The sequence below is a fragment of the Centropristis striata genome, chromosome 1 (genome assembly GCF_030273125.1).
Source record: "Centropristis striata isolate RG_2023a ecotype Rhode Island chromosome 1, C.striata_1.0, whole genome shotgun sequence".
Lineage (NCBI taxonomy): Eukaryota > Metazoa > Chordata > Actinopteri > Perciformes > Serranidae > Centropristis > Centropristis striata.
This window is the reverse complement of record NC_081517.1, coordinates 39,566,136-39,583,715: the sequence shown is the minus strand read 5'-3', so window position 1 is coordinate 39,583,715 and position 17,580 is coordinate 39,566,136. Positions and strand designations below refer to the sequence as shown.

Sequence of the window (17,580 nt, the reverse complement as noted above, 5' to 3'; positions counted from 1 at the left end):
GTGTTATGGAGTTTTACAGTTCCCAGTGGGGAATCCTCCCATGCACCACTTACGTAGTCTTTTTTTTTTCTCTGTGACCTTTGAGTCAGTCATCTCCAAATTTGGCATGAATCATCTCTGGACTACCATGACTGAAAGTTATAAAAAGATTTTTAGTACTCCAAATTATCTGTCTGCCAACTGCAGGTTTCAGCACATTACTCATATTTCACACAAAAAAAGTCCTAACTGGAAATCTCGGGATGTATATCCACAAACAGTGATTCTACACAATCTAAAAAAATGTGATTGTTTTGGCACACAGGAGTACTCATAACTATTAAATTCTGAATGTAAAACAATTTGTGTTATGCTGTGTTTTGGACAACCTTCTTGTATCGGCCCTGTCGTTTTATGTTTTTCTTGCTATCTATTACTTCCCCTCTCTGATTCATATTGTTAAGCAACCTTGATTTTTCTTTTTTCTTTGTTGACATTAAATTTATTTCTGGCACTTTTCATCACATCCTCTTGTTTAACTATCTTCACCATATTTTTTTGGCAGAGCAGACTGGGCTTTTTTTTTACAGTGGAGTTTAAAGATACAAGCACTAAAATAGAGTTCTATTTCATTCTGCCAGAGGCGGTGCTTTAAGCACTGGATATTCCATCTGGTGCATGTGCAGGTCGAGTAGTTATACCATAGACTGTAGCTGTATCCCAAAGTCAAGGATCCTTCCTTGCTAGGATCCTTCCTTTGGAGTCGGGTCCTCCGGAGATGAGGCAAGAGTCCTTCCTTTCACTGGTGTAACGCACAAATGGGACAGCCTTCGGAGTGTGCAGCTGTGCGTCATTGTGTAATTGGACATCCTGTTTAAATTCAGCACCGCTCTCTGCCTTTTGGCTAAGATCAAGTGTAGTATCTGTTCTTATCAGTTTAATAAAAATAAACAAATAAATAAATTCAGCTCCGCAATTTCAAAATCAGTTCATAACATTATGTGTCTTTGGCTTCAGCACTCTGACACATATTTGTGGAAATGGAAGAAGATGCTTTATAGTTGAATCTCCACGATTTAGCAAGTAAAAGCCAAAGTGGATTAAACCTGAATATTTAACTGATCCTGGCTGAATTTGGCCGCTACTTAGTTTCTTTTTTCTTTTTTCTTTTACAGTACAGTACAATAACAGTTTTTTTTAATAAATAACAATAACAGATAATAGCGGACTTTCGGTCCCTGTAAACACAATAAAGAGGATAGTTGTGTGTTCAGTTCAGTAAGAATGAAATAGAACGAGAGTTACGTATGTAACAACGGTTCTATGAATTCTGGATGACAGCCAGAGTTCTCTGTCAATCGGATCTCTCAGTTTCGCGAGAAGATCCAGTTGGAACAGATCCTCTGGTGACACCGGAACTTATAGATGTTCCCGGGTCATCCAGGGGTCACAGGTGACTTTGTTGGTATAACTACTCGACCTGCGCATGCGCGAGATGGAATATCCAGTGCTTAAAGCACCGCCTCTGGTGGTCATCCAGAATTCATAGAACTCTAGTTACATACGTAACTCTCGTTTTTCAGACATAGGGTAATTGTAGGTATATTTAGACGGACATGTAAACATGTTCTAGTAGAAACACATAATACAAGTATGAACCTGAAAATAAGTATACAGTAATATGTCCCCTTTAACCTACCTGGATCTACTTGTAGCTGTATTCTGTATTAAAAATAAATTCTGAATTTTGAAAAAAATCCTTTGTAGCAGATACATCTGTATACAAAGAAGCTGAAGAAAAAGTAATCTTTGATGAGTAACATAACCATTGAGAAGCACTGACATTGATTGATATTTATTCCCTAAACTCTGTGTTTAAAGTAGCTAGTGTGGGTGAATGCATTTTTCAAAAATAATTGGAATATCCCATGCTTTTTTGATTTTTACCTTTCAATTCTTTATTTACCATGAGCCATGCAAAATTCCTCTGTACTGTGGACTAATTCAAGTCACTACCAGCTCTGTTCATCTTCTCTGCGCTTCTCTCTCTGCTCTCGGCCGTATGTTGTGAAGGCTTTGACATCTGTGGTCAAGGCCAGCCAACAGCTTTTACTTCATTAACACGATGATATGTGTCCACTGAAAATAGTTAAGTTACTGAGAGATTTTGGCACATTTAGGGGTTTCCGCTCCTGTCAGCATCGCAGGAAAAAATGTTGTGATCAGCGTGCTAATGTAAAAGGAGCTAGAGTATGTGTCTCGTCAGTAAGTTACTGCAGATTTCTGTGTGCTCTCTTCAACATGACATAATTTCTCAGTGTACTCTCAGTGCTTCTACACAGCTCGTCGTGCATGCACAGCTGTGATGTCAGTCTTTGTGTGGGAAGCCGTTGTGCATGGAGTGAGGTGCATGTTGGGCAGTATGGGTCTGCTGTTGTCATGACAATCATCCTCTTGATAACTGTGCTGCATACAAAGGTGATTGGGTGTACGTGAGGGTGTAGTTTTGTTGTTCAGCAAAGTCTCGTCTTTTGCTTTGCATGGCAGGGAAGCTGTAGAGCTGTTGTGATCACCGATTTTTAAAAAAATAATAAGCAAAGTCTTCTTTCACCAATCAGGTCAGAGTCCTAAAATAATAAGAGCAAAAGGTGTCGGTTTAGAGCGAACCGACTCTCAAACCGTAGGTGAATTCCCGAGGGGACGACGTAAGGGTAGGTACTCCACACTGAACTGCCATTGTGCATCTGAAAACTTTCAATTCTGTCCAAACTCTACTACTTCATCTCGACTCTTTGCATGGGACTTCTCTTGTTTCTCAGCCCTGTTGGTTCTATAATAGACCAACTGTTGCCAACCAAACTCCATTAACCCATTGAGGCCTGAAAAATCGATGGCCGATTTTAAAATAAGCCTCTAATTTTCTGGAAATTCTGGAAAAATTCTGGAAAAAAAAGTGTCAACTTCTACTAAATAATAGATTTTTCAGCCTCTGTAGCAGATAGAAATGAAATTCAAAAAGGTATTTGAGAGCTTATACAAATACTATAAAACGACGTATCCGCTTTCCAGGCTTCAATGGGTTAAAATATACTGTCTTTAATAAGCACACATCCAGAGCTACCAGAATAGGCTTTTAAGAATATAACATGGGTGTCTGGTGTTGCATTAATCCAGTTTTCATTTTTTAAATCCCAGCAGGAGGGGGATAAGCGTGCACCTCATGCACGGTGGATCCGAGTCACAACATGCCTCTAAGAATAAACTGTTACTACCACCTTACCTAAATACCCCCTCACTCTGATGTGACTACATACATGTAGTCAGCCTTATAACTTCCTAACATTTCTCTTTCCAAACATTTCTTTTTGTGTTTTTGTTTAACATAACGTGCTTCCAAAACACACATTTAGATGTAGCAGCCACAACAGCATTATTGTCCCTCTCGCATGGCTCTGGAAAGTAGTCGATAGCTCTTCAAGAGGAAATTAAACAGTGATATCATCTTAAAAAAGGAAAGGCTCACATAGATGATCTCTCCTGCTTGTGTACATACAGTGTATTGGCAGTGGCTAAGTACTTTATAAGTAATATAGTTGTTTACAATGTTTTAGTTCAACTCGTGTGACATTAAGTTCTGCTGACATGTCAGCTGTGACTTTGCACACTATTTTGCATTGTACATAAGGCCCATTGTTTTGTTTGTATTGATTTTCCAAACACATCTAATGTCCTCACACATGCGAAAGCTGTTATTTTCTTGTTACAAAAGTCTCACCACAATTTGTCGCAGAAAAAAACCTGCTTGTGATTAGGACATATTGGAGGTGATAGAAATTGAAAGGACAAAATGGGGAAAATGCATTTGTTATTTCATTTTCAGTAAGTAAAGCAATAAATACATTGAGTTAGAATGACTTGCTATACAATTAACATTTTAAAAATGTAGATTTTCATCCAGATTTCATGTTGATTTTTTTGGTAGATAATCTACATTTAAGCTGTTGGAAATTAAAAAATAAGAATTATTTAAATTCCGATTTTTCCCCAAAGAAAAGCTTCTTTTCAGCTGCATTTGTTATGCATTTATTACAGTTGGGTGCTGTGTAAAACATGAATAAAAACAGAATGCTTCAAACCTTACATTCATACAGCTGAAAGATGTCTTTTATACTGTGACTGACTGGTATGTGTACCTTGCTTCAGGAAGACCCGCTCCACTGGAGATCAAACCACTGCCAGAATGGGAGGAGCCCTGTACGCCTGTCCGCTCGCCTGTCACACGGTCATTTGCTCGGGAGTAAGTGTCTATAATGTTGTGCAGCATTTTTCATAGTTCTAGTTCATTTCGGCTAAGAACTAAGGGAGTGTTCACACTGCTCAGACTTTTTTAAAATGTACTTTTAGTTTCACTTCTTATTAGGAGGAGTGGAGTGCTTTTCAAAGTTGAGAAATATTGTACTTTTTGGAGGAGCACAAGCCAAAGAAAAAAAAAAATTGCTGCACCTCCAGGTGACTAAGGGCCTCATCACATAGCACATTTAGCAGCTTTCAGGCAGCTTTTTGCTCTAAGGACCTCACATGTTTTTTCCCATTGTCTTATCATATGAATCGAGAAGCAAAACTATCTGCTACTCATCCTAAAATAAGCCCTAACCTGACCATCATGTAGGTTCTCGCTGTATGAGGGTCTCATGTACCCACAATGATCTCCAGTTTCAAGAGAACTGGAACCAGTGAGAACAGCCTCTCGCCTTCAATGAGAGACCGTACAAGTGCCCTCTGCCTGTCTGTTTTTATTATGCTAACAATTAAAAGTTACAAATCTATGAGTATAATTCCCAGCAAAAATAACAATGTGCTGTCTGATCTGGACCTTAAGTAGCTGATGTTGTTATGGAAACTGAATTGCCCTTACAGTTTGTTAATACTTTTTTTTTCTTGTTGTAACACTATTATTTGGTGTGAACATTCCCTTTTGTAGTTGATGCAAATAACTAAACAAGTAGGCACTAACACTTCATGCATTACTGTAGTCACCTTGTGATCAGCGTAGCACTGCTCATACAAACCGGTCTGGGATATGCCTCACAGCTATATTATACTGATTACAGTTTGTTGTCTTATCTGGGATGAGGTCTATTTCTGTGCTTTGTGCTGCAGGGACTCTTCCGGCTGCAGTGTTTTTTTTTTAGCTGTGGCTGTTATGACTGTAATATATTTTGTGCTCACCAGAGACTGCAATTGTCTGGAAGTCAGTGTGTAAACATTGTGAATGCTGCTCAGTCCCTCTAGGTTTCCAATGCCAACGAGACCCCCGTCAGTGCATAGTACGGCCTCCAGCACTGACTCCGAGGACTGTGATGAGAGTTATGTAGCCATGGTCTCTAATATGTCCACAGATGAACCAGTATGTAACACACAACTATCCTCTGATATAAGAAGTTGCATGATTACTTTTTTTCTGTTCTCAATGCGCAGATAATCAAAGCTACAGAAAAACATGCGCTAAATGTCTAATTATGTCTAATAACTTGATTATGATATGTGTTCAATCATTTTTATATATGACATTAACACTGGCAGTTTTCACAACAAATGCAACATAAATAGAGCAGATAGTTTGGATGAGCTTGACAGTTTTCAGGCTTGAACACACAACACACAACCTAGAATGTTAAGCTGTAAGTGGTGTACAGAAAGTATTCAAAGTCCCATTTCCAGTCCCCGCTCCTCTCCCTGAGGCATACATTAGTGTGGACAAATTACTGGTTGCTGCAGATGGACTCCTCGCCACTTCAACTTTTTCTTTGCAGTTTCCTCCTGTTCTACCGCTTTGCTTTCTTTATTCTCTCTTTGTTCTTTTGCTTTCCAGGTTTTGTGTTCTTAAACAATGTTTTTGTCAAATCAGTACCCTTACTGTGTTTCAAAAGATCCCTTTTTGTAATTTGGGCATTGGTTGAAATGGAATCAAAATGAGGAGCCTTTTAGTTATTTAGTTATGCCAGCAGAAACAGGCACAACTGGCTGATGTACCCAGAATAATATTGGGTACTTCAGCCAGACACTGATGGAATACAATTTCTGTCATCTGGGATTCTTTCTTTTACAGTTCGGGTATTAGATGTACCATTTCCCTATTTTTCTTGCCGTAACAACTTAACTTTTTCCAACATTTGCTTTGATATTTTCTGCTGATTTCCTGTTCTTTCATCACACGTTTATTTCTTTCTCCCTAGTTCCTCATTTCTTTGGCTTCACCAGGCTCTGGCTTCATCCATTTTCCTTTTTCCTGCATTTTATTCTTGACCATCTACTGTTAATCCTTTTTTTCTTTTGTCACTGCTTCCTTCTCGCTCTGTATAGAGAGGAGTCCTTCTACTGCACAGTCCCCATCACCCCTGTAAAGAGGGAGGTGGAGGAACTTGACACCATAGAGGAGGTGAGCAGGGTTGCCAGGTTAGACATGCATGGCCTGCCCTGTGAGAACACCAGAGGTTATCAGTTCAAGGTGTTATCATTAGATCTGATATTCAGCAAGTTCATAGTGCATACTTTGCTGTGCTTTTATACCTCCCAACCCCAGCTAGAAACTGTGGCTTGGATACAACGTTTGCAGTGATTTTTAGATGTTCTATATCATCACTTTGTTACAATTAGTATGCCCTAGTTTTGTCACCATCTTAGTTCTAATAACTCCACCCCACTTGTAGTTAGAAATTAACACTAAAGATCCAACTTGCACCTCAGTGTTGTCACAATACCACAATTTTGACTTTTTATAAGTTAAGCTATAATTTAAAGTTCACCTTAAAATCAAAAACACACATTTTTCCTATTGCATACAGTGCTATTTATCAATCTGGAGTTGCCAAGTGTTGGAGAAATCTGCCTTTTCTTGCCTATTATAGATTTAGAAACTGATGAAAATATAACAGCTGCCACATGAAACTTCTGGTTTAAATGTATTATTGGCGATTTGAGCACAAAAAGTGAAGTTTCATCTAGTTCTATAATATTTGAGAGAAGGCAAGTTGCACTAAAACATTCTTGATTGATAAATTGAACCACAGGTAGGAGGAAGATATACATTTTTTTTATTTTAGGGTGAACTGTCCCAAAGCGATGTCGCTGGCCCACTGCTTTACTCGATATAAGAATATGAAAAGAATCATAAACTAAACAATAACATAATGTACTCTGCAATCAGAACAAGTAGAAGTACAGAGCACTTTTCAGAATTGAAATTAAAATGTGAAGAAATCTGAGTTGCTTTGCTAAATGATTTGTTTTTCATTGGACAGCTTTGAGGCAACTGGAGTTTTGGCATTTTGTTTTGAAGCCCATTCTTGTTGGCTGTATCAGCAAAAGATGCTCCATGTTTCAGCGAACAAACTTTGCCAGTCTGGTGCCTGTTTGATTGGACCAGCGAGATGAAAAGCTGTGTTCACTAAATAAACAAATCTTTTCTTATCATGAAATCATGATCAACTTCATCTAAGTTGTACTATAATTCATTACTTGCTCCAGTTTTGACAACTAGTTTACATGGACTGTGATTTTGTCAACTACTGTCACAGGAATCTGGGGATAATTATTGATTGCAGTCAAAAACTTTTCTGACTGCTTAAATGTTCCAGTCCCCAAACCATCTGTACCTGTTTGTAAATCCTCAATATTTGGGTTTGTGAATGCAGTTTGGGCTTGCAGAACATACTTTGTGAAACAACTACCAACTTTTTGGGAAATAAAATGTTGCGATATAAGCAAACAAATGTTGGTTATTGTGACAATGCTAGATTCTATTAAATGATGAGTTTTGTTTCCTTGACTTTGCCTGAGTTTTCCCTTCTGTCAATAAAAACATCCTTTCCTTGGTTGTGTAGAACATGAAGCTTGGTGCGCCCATGACTGCGGATGGAGGGAGCAGCCCTATGGTAAAGCCGAAAGGAGACAAACAGGTGGAGTACCTGGATTTGGATCTTGACCCCGGCAAGTCTACCCCACCTCGGAAGGTAGGAATTTATCAGCTCCCAACTAGGGATGTCACAATACTAGAAATGCATTAGTCGATGCCAGTACCTGTGAAATTCCACAATTCTCAGTACCCGAATATTATTGTAAAAAAACAAAACAAGAAAATAAATACTATTTTATTCTTCCTTGTCACCAGAGTTTCAATGTCATTCAATCATTTTGTACAGAGAGAAAGGTGCATTGATACTCAGCGGTCCACTAAGTTGTTACTCTTGCTACCAATATTAGCTGCTCTATTTAGACAAGGTTACTGGAGATTTCCACCGGAGCAGCAGCACGGCTCCACCGCGGTTTTGCTGCGTCTTCTGCCCGGCGTCAATTCACACCAGCACGATAACGAGAAGGTATACGATCACGATAACGAGAAGGATAACGATCACACGATAATCCTGACCATACGGGAGACCGCGAGATCCTGTGATAAACTCTAAACTCTATTTATACAGTCTATGGATAAACTGTGTGTATAAAGTAAACAACAACAACAACAACCAACAACTTACTTTGCTTCTCTGATGTGAAAGATCTGTTGATCTGACCATCTATCCTTATAAAAACCATATGTTATGTCATGTTAAATATATGTTATGTTATGTATGATGTTCCACTTCAACAATCAGTCTCTTGTCGTCCGTGTCGCCGATCCTCTGAGACCCTTTGATTGATTGATCGATTGATTGATTGCTGATCTGGTGCCCCGGTCATAACATAATGTTGATGTGAAGTAGTTTTAGGCTGCATGAACTGCGTATTGTGTTTTATTTTGAAAGGGGGCGGAAGTGTTTTAGGCTGATTCTGAGTCTGACTTCCTGTCTGGTGCGATCTGCTCTATTGAGATTTACGCGATTTGGCAGCGTCTCGCGGAGAAATAGAAGTCCTACCAAATGCTCGCGTAGAGACGCTGACGTGACGCTGCTGTAGCGTTACGCAGCACGCCCGGTGGAAATGCTCTCATTGATTAGAGTGTTACCTATTTGCAACGGCGAACGTGACGCTGACGTGACGCTGCTGTAACGCGCCCAGTGGAAATCAGGCTTTAGGCTGAAAAGATCATGCATGCAGGCTCTGTGCACTGCAGCGTGGGACAGTGAGCTCTCTCTTCTCCATGCATTCATCACACTCTCAGAATTTTAGGTACCAATTTCTCATGACATCCTTCCCTTCCCCCCCACATCCTGAGCCATGTGCTCACAAGTCATTTTAAAGGAACTTTAAGATTCACCTTTTGCATATTTTCTTTCTTCAGATGAAAAGCAATGGAACTGGAATGGCAGTGTCAGATGAGCGTGTTGACTACGTGGTTGTGGACCAGCAACGGACACAGGCCCTTAAGAGCACTCGGGAGGCCTGGAACGATGGCCGCCAATCCACAGAGACAGACACCCCTTCCAAGGGACCCAAGTGACCCTGTTGTCCCACCAACCAACCCACCCTCCAAAACGCCAAACTGCTGGGCCTTTCACTCTTGTGTAGGCTCTGGTTTGTGCATTGGGACGGTCCAGCTGTCACGTTCCACCTCAGCAAGATCCTTAATGTGTAGGGCCAGTGGAGCTTCATAGCCACTCAACTGTGTTTAGTTTACACTGCTGCCAGGCCTAGGACAGCACTGTGTGTACAGTTGTAGGAAGGGGTGTGAGCCAGGAATAAGCTGTATGCAGTATGAAAGCAGGTGGAATGACCGGACTTGTCTTCTTGGGTTTGATGCAAGCAGACTCACAAACTTTGAACATTCACTGCCTCCTATATTGGATTAGTTTTTTTTTTTCTTTTTTTCTGTTGTTCACCATTCAATGGCTGGTGGGCTGATCCACAGTTAACATTTCCTTAAATTATAATGCTGTTTGATGTTGTTTTGGAGTGTAAGTGAAATCACTTGATAACACGATCACAATACTTTATCAATGCAACACTTTACTACTTTGCAAGGCTGGTTAACAGTGTTGATTTTTCAGTTTCGGAGTGAAGTTTACATGGGCACTGGTCACAGGTAAGTTTTCAAAGTCTTCACCAAGTTAGTTTGTAAAGCTGAAACTCAACCCTGATCCGTGTCTAAGGCAAACTTCACTCCTGATCCCTAAGATAACCCAGTACGACAGAATTTCATAGTTTTATTCCTTTTTTCTTTCAATGCAAGGCAGTTGAACTCGTTCAATTTACATGTAACCAAGTGCTCAATTTAAGCTTTGGATTTACTCAAGGTTTAATCCACTGAACATGATTTGATTTCCATTTACTTTGTACATGGAGATGCTTCAATCTGTTATAATGGAAGTGCAAAGACTGTACAAAAGTGTTATGTATATAAACAGGAAAAGTGTCCTTTATTTGTATGGAATATCCAGCGTGTTTGACTCGAAGGTATGTGGATTCTGCAGGGTAGAATCCTGTGCCTGTCTTAGGTGGTATCAGGACTTGTGATTAATGAATGAATTACTGTGAGTTTTTAAAAGAACGTGACAGGTTTTCTATAAGTTATGCAAAGGTATCAAACTTAGGCTAGAGAGAGAAAATCAGGTACTAATAAAACAACTATCCATTTCTAATTTATTTCTCAAGTTATTTCATCAGGTGGATGTCAGGTCCACTCTTAGCTCAGTATTCTTGATTCATATGGAGGAACGTTTGCTAAAAGTCTGTTAAAATGCTTAGTTTGACAAGTGCCGGTCAATTAGTTTCACAAGTTCATTGATATTCCTCATTTCTCTCTCATCTTAGAGTTTAATTTATTTCAAATTGAACTGGCATACAGTTTTGGGAAATTGACTGCTTGATACATCTTTTATAGACAGTAAAAAGTCTTTATGTCTGCATAAATCTGTGCTTTACTAACCTGTGAACTCTCACAAGTCCCAAGCATGTGCTACCACAAGATAAAATCATTGCTGTACATATTTTGCCATCAATTAGATTAACATGTATCATTTGAAAAATGTGCCTACTAAGTCATCTTCATTCTACTTCACTCTTTCCTTATTGCAGTCTCTTTGTGATACGGACTGCAAAGCTGATGATGCTTTATCTTTTTTAATGAATCTCGACAGAAAATGTAAATTTTAAAAGTGGACTAAATAAAATCCAACCTCTTATGCATGTGTTGTCTTTCTTCAATGGGATTTCCCATATGATTAGGAAATCAAAATGGAAAAGAGAAGATGAAGAAATAGAATAGGGAGGGTGAGTGTTCCTTTGTTTTAGTTTTCTTTTTATTCCTTTTCAATCACATTTGGATGTGCAGGCTTGCACATTTCTTTAATTCCTAGGTCTCTGTCATTTTTAAAGTTATTAGGGATTATTTAATAATGAATAGTCAGTAATAAGAAAATAGTCCTGACATTCTGAGTAATTATAGATTGCTAGTATGATGTTATGATCAGCATACATACGGATCAAAGAAACAACCTATGTCTTCAATCGCCTGATAAATAAGGATATTCAACATATCTTATTTTCCTTCCAATATATAAAGCTAAAACTAAAGTACAATGACAGTTTAGAAATAAATATTTTTAACTGGCTTAAGTTGTGTTAAAAAAAATATATTGCACAAGACAAGTATTACAGAAAATATAAAATAAAATTACATTTGTTTGCTTCTGAATGCTACTCGGAAGACATAGTATTATATATTTAGATGTGAAATAATAAGTAAAAAAATGATGACATGACACAAGAAAAGGAAAGAGGGTTTTTATGTCACTTCCGGTTGCCATATTTGTTTAACAATAAGCAATCAAGACTAATCATGTAAGGCTAACAGAAACTTCCAGAACGAGTTTAAGTTCTATCAACTTAAGTTACATGATGCAAAAAGGAGATTATGTTTTGTTCCACTTGCAAAGAAGAAACTTAAAATGTCTACAAAACAGTCGTAAATAAACGTATTGTTGGCTTATCTCGTTGAAAACGATCGTCCTCAAAGCGACTGGCATTAGCCCAGTACTTAAATGTAAGGTCGCCAACATTGATGTAAGAGTCTTAAATGTAAAACATGACAAACTGATCCTCCATTGTCATTATAGTCTTATTTTATATTATGTGGGCATTAAGGTTAAGGGCTAGCTCGTATTTAATTAATGTTAATGACAAAGGGGCTGATGCCGCAAATTTGCAAACAACGGCTAACGGTAAGTTCGCTTACCTTAGAAATAGCAGTTCAATAAAATAATTTGAACAAAAAAAAAACTTATTATACAGTGTTAATATATGACTTTTTGGAAGTTCCCAATTATTTGACAAAGGCAATACATATTATGTGACGTCTAAATCCACAATGAATTGTGAGTTACATCTACAGAAATAACGGTAGAATGTTCTGGAATATTCTGTTTCCATGTTTATGGTATAATATCTAAAAAATTGAGCTTGGAAGATCTTTTTTTTTTTTTTTTTACTTTAAAACGGTATCTCCATTACAACTGTGCAACCCCATTGCAATCACGGAGGAAGGTGGATATGTATATATATATATATATAGATAGATAGATAGATAGATAGATAGATATCTAAAACCTTTGATGTATGTTTTTCTCAAACATTTGGAAGTTAGTGTAGAAAATTCTGCAGCTGTAGCAGTGTTTGTCCCGCCAGTGTAAATATACATAGCCTCACTGTCAAATGAATTGCCAAACTTCACCTTGGCTTCACTGTTCCTAGTTTTTCCTACAGTTTTCACAGTGCAGCTTTATGCAGCTCATTGTCTTGGATGAGATATCCTCAAACTAAAATCATAAGAGTCCAAAGGCAAGAATAGCAATTTAAAGCGTGGGTCACCTTGCAAAGGAATACAAATCTGTCATTCCCTGTTTTTTTTTTGTAGATTTACCCAGCTGACCACTAGATGGAGCTGTTGTTTGAAGAACTATATGGCTCCCTTTTGCCTATATGCGTTCCCTTTTACCCACACCCCTTTCAGTGCAGTTACTTCTCTTGACATCCTCCTGTCTGAGGCTCTGCAGTGCTGTGGCAGCCTAAATTACATTTACAATTTTTTTTCACTATGAACTTCACAGGACAAGGTGCTATTCTCCTGGGTTTCTGCAATGAGGCCACAGACCACAAATGCCCTTGAAATACACAAGCTTCTAGTTAAGATTTTTTTTTTTTTTTTTTAACCATGTGTGGCTGTTTTCAATACAGCACATTCACCAATGTTTGCCCAGCATGCAGTAATCTGTCCACTGGAAGGCTGCTGTAAAAGAGTGATTCTGGGGGTTACTAAATTGTATTACAATCTCTTTTACACACATTTTTCTGATCTGATTTTCTGATCAGTTTTCTTTACAATCTCCCAATTGTGCATCCTAAAGCACTTAATTTCAGCACACACTTTTACAAATCTGTGTTTCAATGTGCTAAAGTCCTCCAGATAAGTAAAGTAATTTGTTCTGCAAAATATAGGGGTGGTTATCCTTCGAAGCAAAAGTTTTCAAAGCAAGATCCAGAGACCCTGGGGTTGGCCCTCTGAAAATCCAATTTACAAGAAAAGACTATACTTATGTTATGTTGAATTGTATGCATTCTCCCAAATGTTTCCACCCAATTTTAAAATCTAGAAAAATATGTAACTTTAATCAAGGTAATAGTCTCTTTCATAAGTCTTTTTGCATAAGCAAAGGGGTTATGATTTGAATTTAGGCCACAGTTTTAGGGTTTACTAAAGGATTTTAGTCATCACACATCTAGAACCTAAGTTGTCAGAGAAACAAGCTTTGTAAACTTAAGTGGCAACAGCTTAATCATTGAGTCCATCTGTTTTGTTGAGGGGACCTCTGCAGATAATTTTTTTTCCGGTATGAAGCTGAACCGTATTGGAGAAACACTGATTTTTAGGCTGACACGGCTTTATTCACAATTTTTTTTAAAATCAGTTTTAATCACCTTATGTGTTTGTTTTGGAGAGTCAGAGACTTCTGGACAATTTAGCTCTGAGTAAAAATCTCCTGAGCAATGAACACTGAAGGAATTCTAACTGGGATAATCTGACTGCAATGAAGGCTTTGCTATGTTTTGTTATTGATTTTATTAAAAAAAAAACCTATAGTTGCAGAAAATTTCTATATTGTACCTCCTTTTAAAACCGTTAATTTAATCATCAACAGCAATTTTATCACAACACAAAACAACCTTAGCATCTCGTTGAGGGTATATGACATGAAAATGTTCAAGAATGTGTATAGCAGTGCATCAGCATGCATAGTTTGTGGCTGTACTGTATGTCTACTGATATCTCAGCCAGCTAATTATCATAAATTTATGGATTCAGTACAGGCCTCCAGTTTACTCAAATGCAACATATGGGCTGACTGGTTTCCCAGTCACATTTAATCCTATAAATATGTAGTATTTCACATCATGAGATATACTCCATCCTATATAAGTCTGTCTTTTATTACACTGTCTGAATGTAACCTTTTTTAATAATAACCTTATTAAAGTTCATATTGGGAAAGGATTATATTTGCCACAATGACGCCCAGCAGATTGTAAAACGTTGCCATCAGGTGGCTTCATGCTTGGTTCAAATGGAATTTTTAAAGTTTTGATGTCGCTGTCAGATGTGGCTGATGGGACGACAGGTTAACATATGGCACTTGACAGATTTTGACTCGTTTTCTTTTTAAACTGCCACTTTTTCAGTGCTCATGAGAGTGACTGGCTTGCATGCTTGATGTGTGAGAACTAGATTACTGGTAATGTCGTCATCTAGGGCTATACAAGGGTTATTTTCATCTCACGCTTGACCTTGGGGACCTGAAGAACATCTCTCCATCTGTGAACGCAGTTTCAAGGCTGCTTGTATAAAAATATGCTGTGTATTTGATTTATTTTAGCTACCATTTACTACTTATTCAGCTCTATTTTCTTCTTCTGACTTTCTTAACAACGGAACTGATAAAAATGGAAAGCCACATGTTCAAACCCATCGTGGCCTTTTTTTCCTGATTAGTGGGTGGTAATGGCTTCATTCACAAGTAACAATATATCACATATAAAAGCCTCAATTTCTAGTCAAGTATATGCGGATGCTTTACACATTTTATCCTCCATTCAGTTGAAAGCTTTAAGCTGTTGTGAGAAAAGCATGTTAATCACTATCTTTGTGCCATAACAAGGCAGTGTTTGAAGTTGAAGTACACCTTGAGCCTGCTCTGTTTGTTTACACGTGCCTCTACCTACACAGTCGTAGTCGTGTAGTGGTGCAGCCTGGGGACCATCTATGCAGTATCTTTGGCAGTGTGTGAGTAATGGAGCAGGGAGAGAGTTGCTGGCTTCTTAACAGGACCAGCAGAATAATTATGAGGCGGGAAGAGAGGCTGTTCCTGGGCAGCAGGGAGCTTGTGAGCTTTATTGGGCCGAGCGTGTCCTCTTGGACCTCTGCCTGGACTGATGGGAGCGGTCTGTGAGGTGGCCTGGGGTGCTGTCCTGTGGGGCTGGATACAGAGGTGAACCTGTTTAGGGACAACTGCAGTGTGTTTTGGCCTAAATGCACTTTGGGACTAGCCTGGGTATACCCAGACTGCCTTGCGCGCTCAAATTTAATTTCGAACTGCGAAAGGGTCTGGAAACCAGGAAGCCTTCTTAGCCCTGTTTTAGGGATCCAATCACAGAGCGGGGAGGGACGGCAAGACGATGACGCGTACTACTCGGCACTTGGAAGCTTGTAGTTTTCTGGATCCAACATGGCTGCTGCAGACGCGAAACTCTCTTTAGCTGTAAATGGTGTTTTAAATAATTTAGAGCGAAAGTTGAAAGGCGAAAGGTCTCTTGGCGGCTCCGCTGTCCCCCGGCTCGTAGTGAGATCACCGGTAGCGCCGGCTCGTACACCGAGCCGTCGAGACCGCCGGTCACTGCCGGTGATCTGGCTACGAGCCGTGGGACAGCGGAGCCGCCAAGAGACCCGCAGCAGCTTGTTTATTGCCCATAAAATCAGTGGATGTGTGTGGTTGAATGACATGAGGGGGAATAAAGCGTGAAAATAAATAATCTTGCAGAAAGCGAGAACTGGAGAAGCAAAGCAGCAAGCAACACTCTCTCACAGACACACACACAACAAACATCCATTTCTGTTGCTCTACTACGTCATCTGGTATAACTGATCTGATTGGCTAAGAGCTACCTACAGACGCTTTGATAGACATTCTAAGCGCCCAATAAACAGCTCTGGAGGATCGTAAACCACACCTCCTCTACGGAGAAATGCATTGCTAGTTGCCAGACTAGACCTCATTTGAGAATAGTCTGGTGTTAGCCAGGCTAGTTTGGGACAATGCAACCTGGTCTCACAGGAATCCGTGAAATAGCCACGGATTTGCTTAACTCAAAATCCGTGGAATAGCCACGGAATCACTCAAATTTCCGTGAAACTGACACAGATTTCGCTACAATGCAAGTTAATGACAGTCATATCCCGTGGCTATTCCAACATACAAAGTGATTATGTACATTCACTGAGTGATTAGTAAATATATTTCTCGCTTGAAATGTGATCAAAATCCATTTTTATGCAGAAACTAAGTCAAAATATTGATTTTTTTGACTAACAATGAGAGAACTGTCCGCCATGTTTTTTGTTCTGACCGCCGGGATCTTAAAAGTCACATGACTTGGAACAAACCAATAGGAAAAAAATATCCATGGAATAGCCACGGGATACGACTGTCATTAACTTGCATTGTAACGAAATCCGTGTCAGTTTCACGGAAATTTGAGTGATTCCGTGGCTATTCCACGGATTTTGAGTTAAGTGAATCCGTGGCTATTTCACGGATTCCTGTGAGACCAGGTTCGACAATGACATAGCAAACCAAGAATACAGTTGAAGGAACGGTGTAGTTAATGCTCCAAATACTGCATGGTGGGGATTTGAAAATGCATTATGCTCTTGTCAACATAATCTTACTAACAACCTGTCTGGTTAATTAACATCATTAGTATGAGTGAAAAGTCAGCACTATAACTTCAGTAAATTATGCAGATGTGTGTCATATTAATGGGGAACACACCACCAGTGATAAAAATGAACATTACTCAGGAGACATGTTCGCCCTAGTAGGCATCGTTGGGCTGGCAGAGCAGTTAATTGATTGGGTAGTGGCAGCTTCATGTTCCTGCTGGTTACAGTTGCAACTAAAGCACAACCAATAACAATATTGATATCTGAGAGTTTAAAAATTGCGGCAGTGATGGATGAAACAATATTTTAACGGAGAACGTATGATATGCATGTTTTTGATGAAATGGTAAGAGTTGCAGCAAAGGTTTGTTGTACTGAGTGAGATATTTTACAGTAAGGAAAAAGGAATTATGTAATTGTAAAGAGACACTGTTTTAAAATGACATCAAACATGTCTTTGGGATTTCTGCACTACAATTTTTTCTTTCCTTTTGGCTTATGTGCAGTACAGCCTGTTTTTATATTGATGTATTGTATTCTGTCAACTTGATTGATTGTTTAGTCTATAAAATTAAATAAAATGATGAAAAATGCAATTCATAGATTCACAGAAGCCTAAAAAGGTAGAATTAGATTTAAAAAAAAATTCCTTTTAAAGAATATTCATTCATTCA

The 17,580-nt window shown here is 38.8% G+C and overlaps 1 protein-coding gene and 1 non-coding gene across 8 annotated transcripts in view; both read left to right on the top strand.

The window, feature by feature from the left end:
• The window catches only part of gab1 (GRB2-associated binding protein 1), a 64,724-nt gene extending 53,623 nt beyond the window's left edge, over positions 1–11,101 (top strand). For 4 of the 7 annotated variants that reach the window (XM_059342089.1, XM_059342080.1, XM_059342129.1 and 1 more), the window contains 5 exons: positions 2,598–2,690; positions 4,183–4,276; positions 5,263–5,386; positions 7,863–7,991; positions 9,260–11,101. In XM_059342089.1, coding sequence (XP_059198072.1) covers positions 2,598–2,690; positions 4,183–4,276; positions 5,263–5,386; positions 7,863–7,991; positions 9,260–9,418 — 599 coding nt within the window. In that variant the 3' untranslated portion in view covers positions 9,419–11,101. Of the gene's footprint in view, positions 1–2,597; positions 2,691–4,182; positions 4,277–5,262; positions 6,419–7,862; positions 7,992–9,259 lie in introns of those variants that run through there. The other 3 variants (XM_059342104.1, XM_059342096.1, XR_009394960.1) reach the window with 2 other exon arrangements.
• LOC131980236 (U2 spliceosomal RNA) lies at positions 863–1,050 on the top strand. Its single transcript, XR_009395217.1, has one exon. It is a non-coding gene; the product is annotated as a U2 spliceosomal RNA (small nuclear RNA).
• Positions 11,102–17,580: the final 6,479 nt, after the last annotated feature.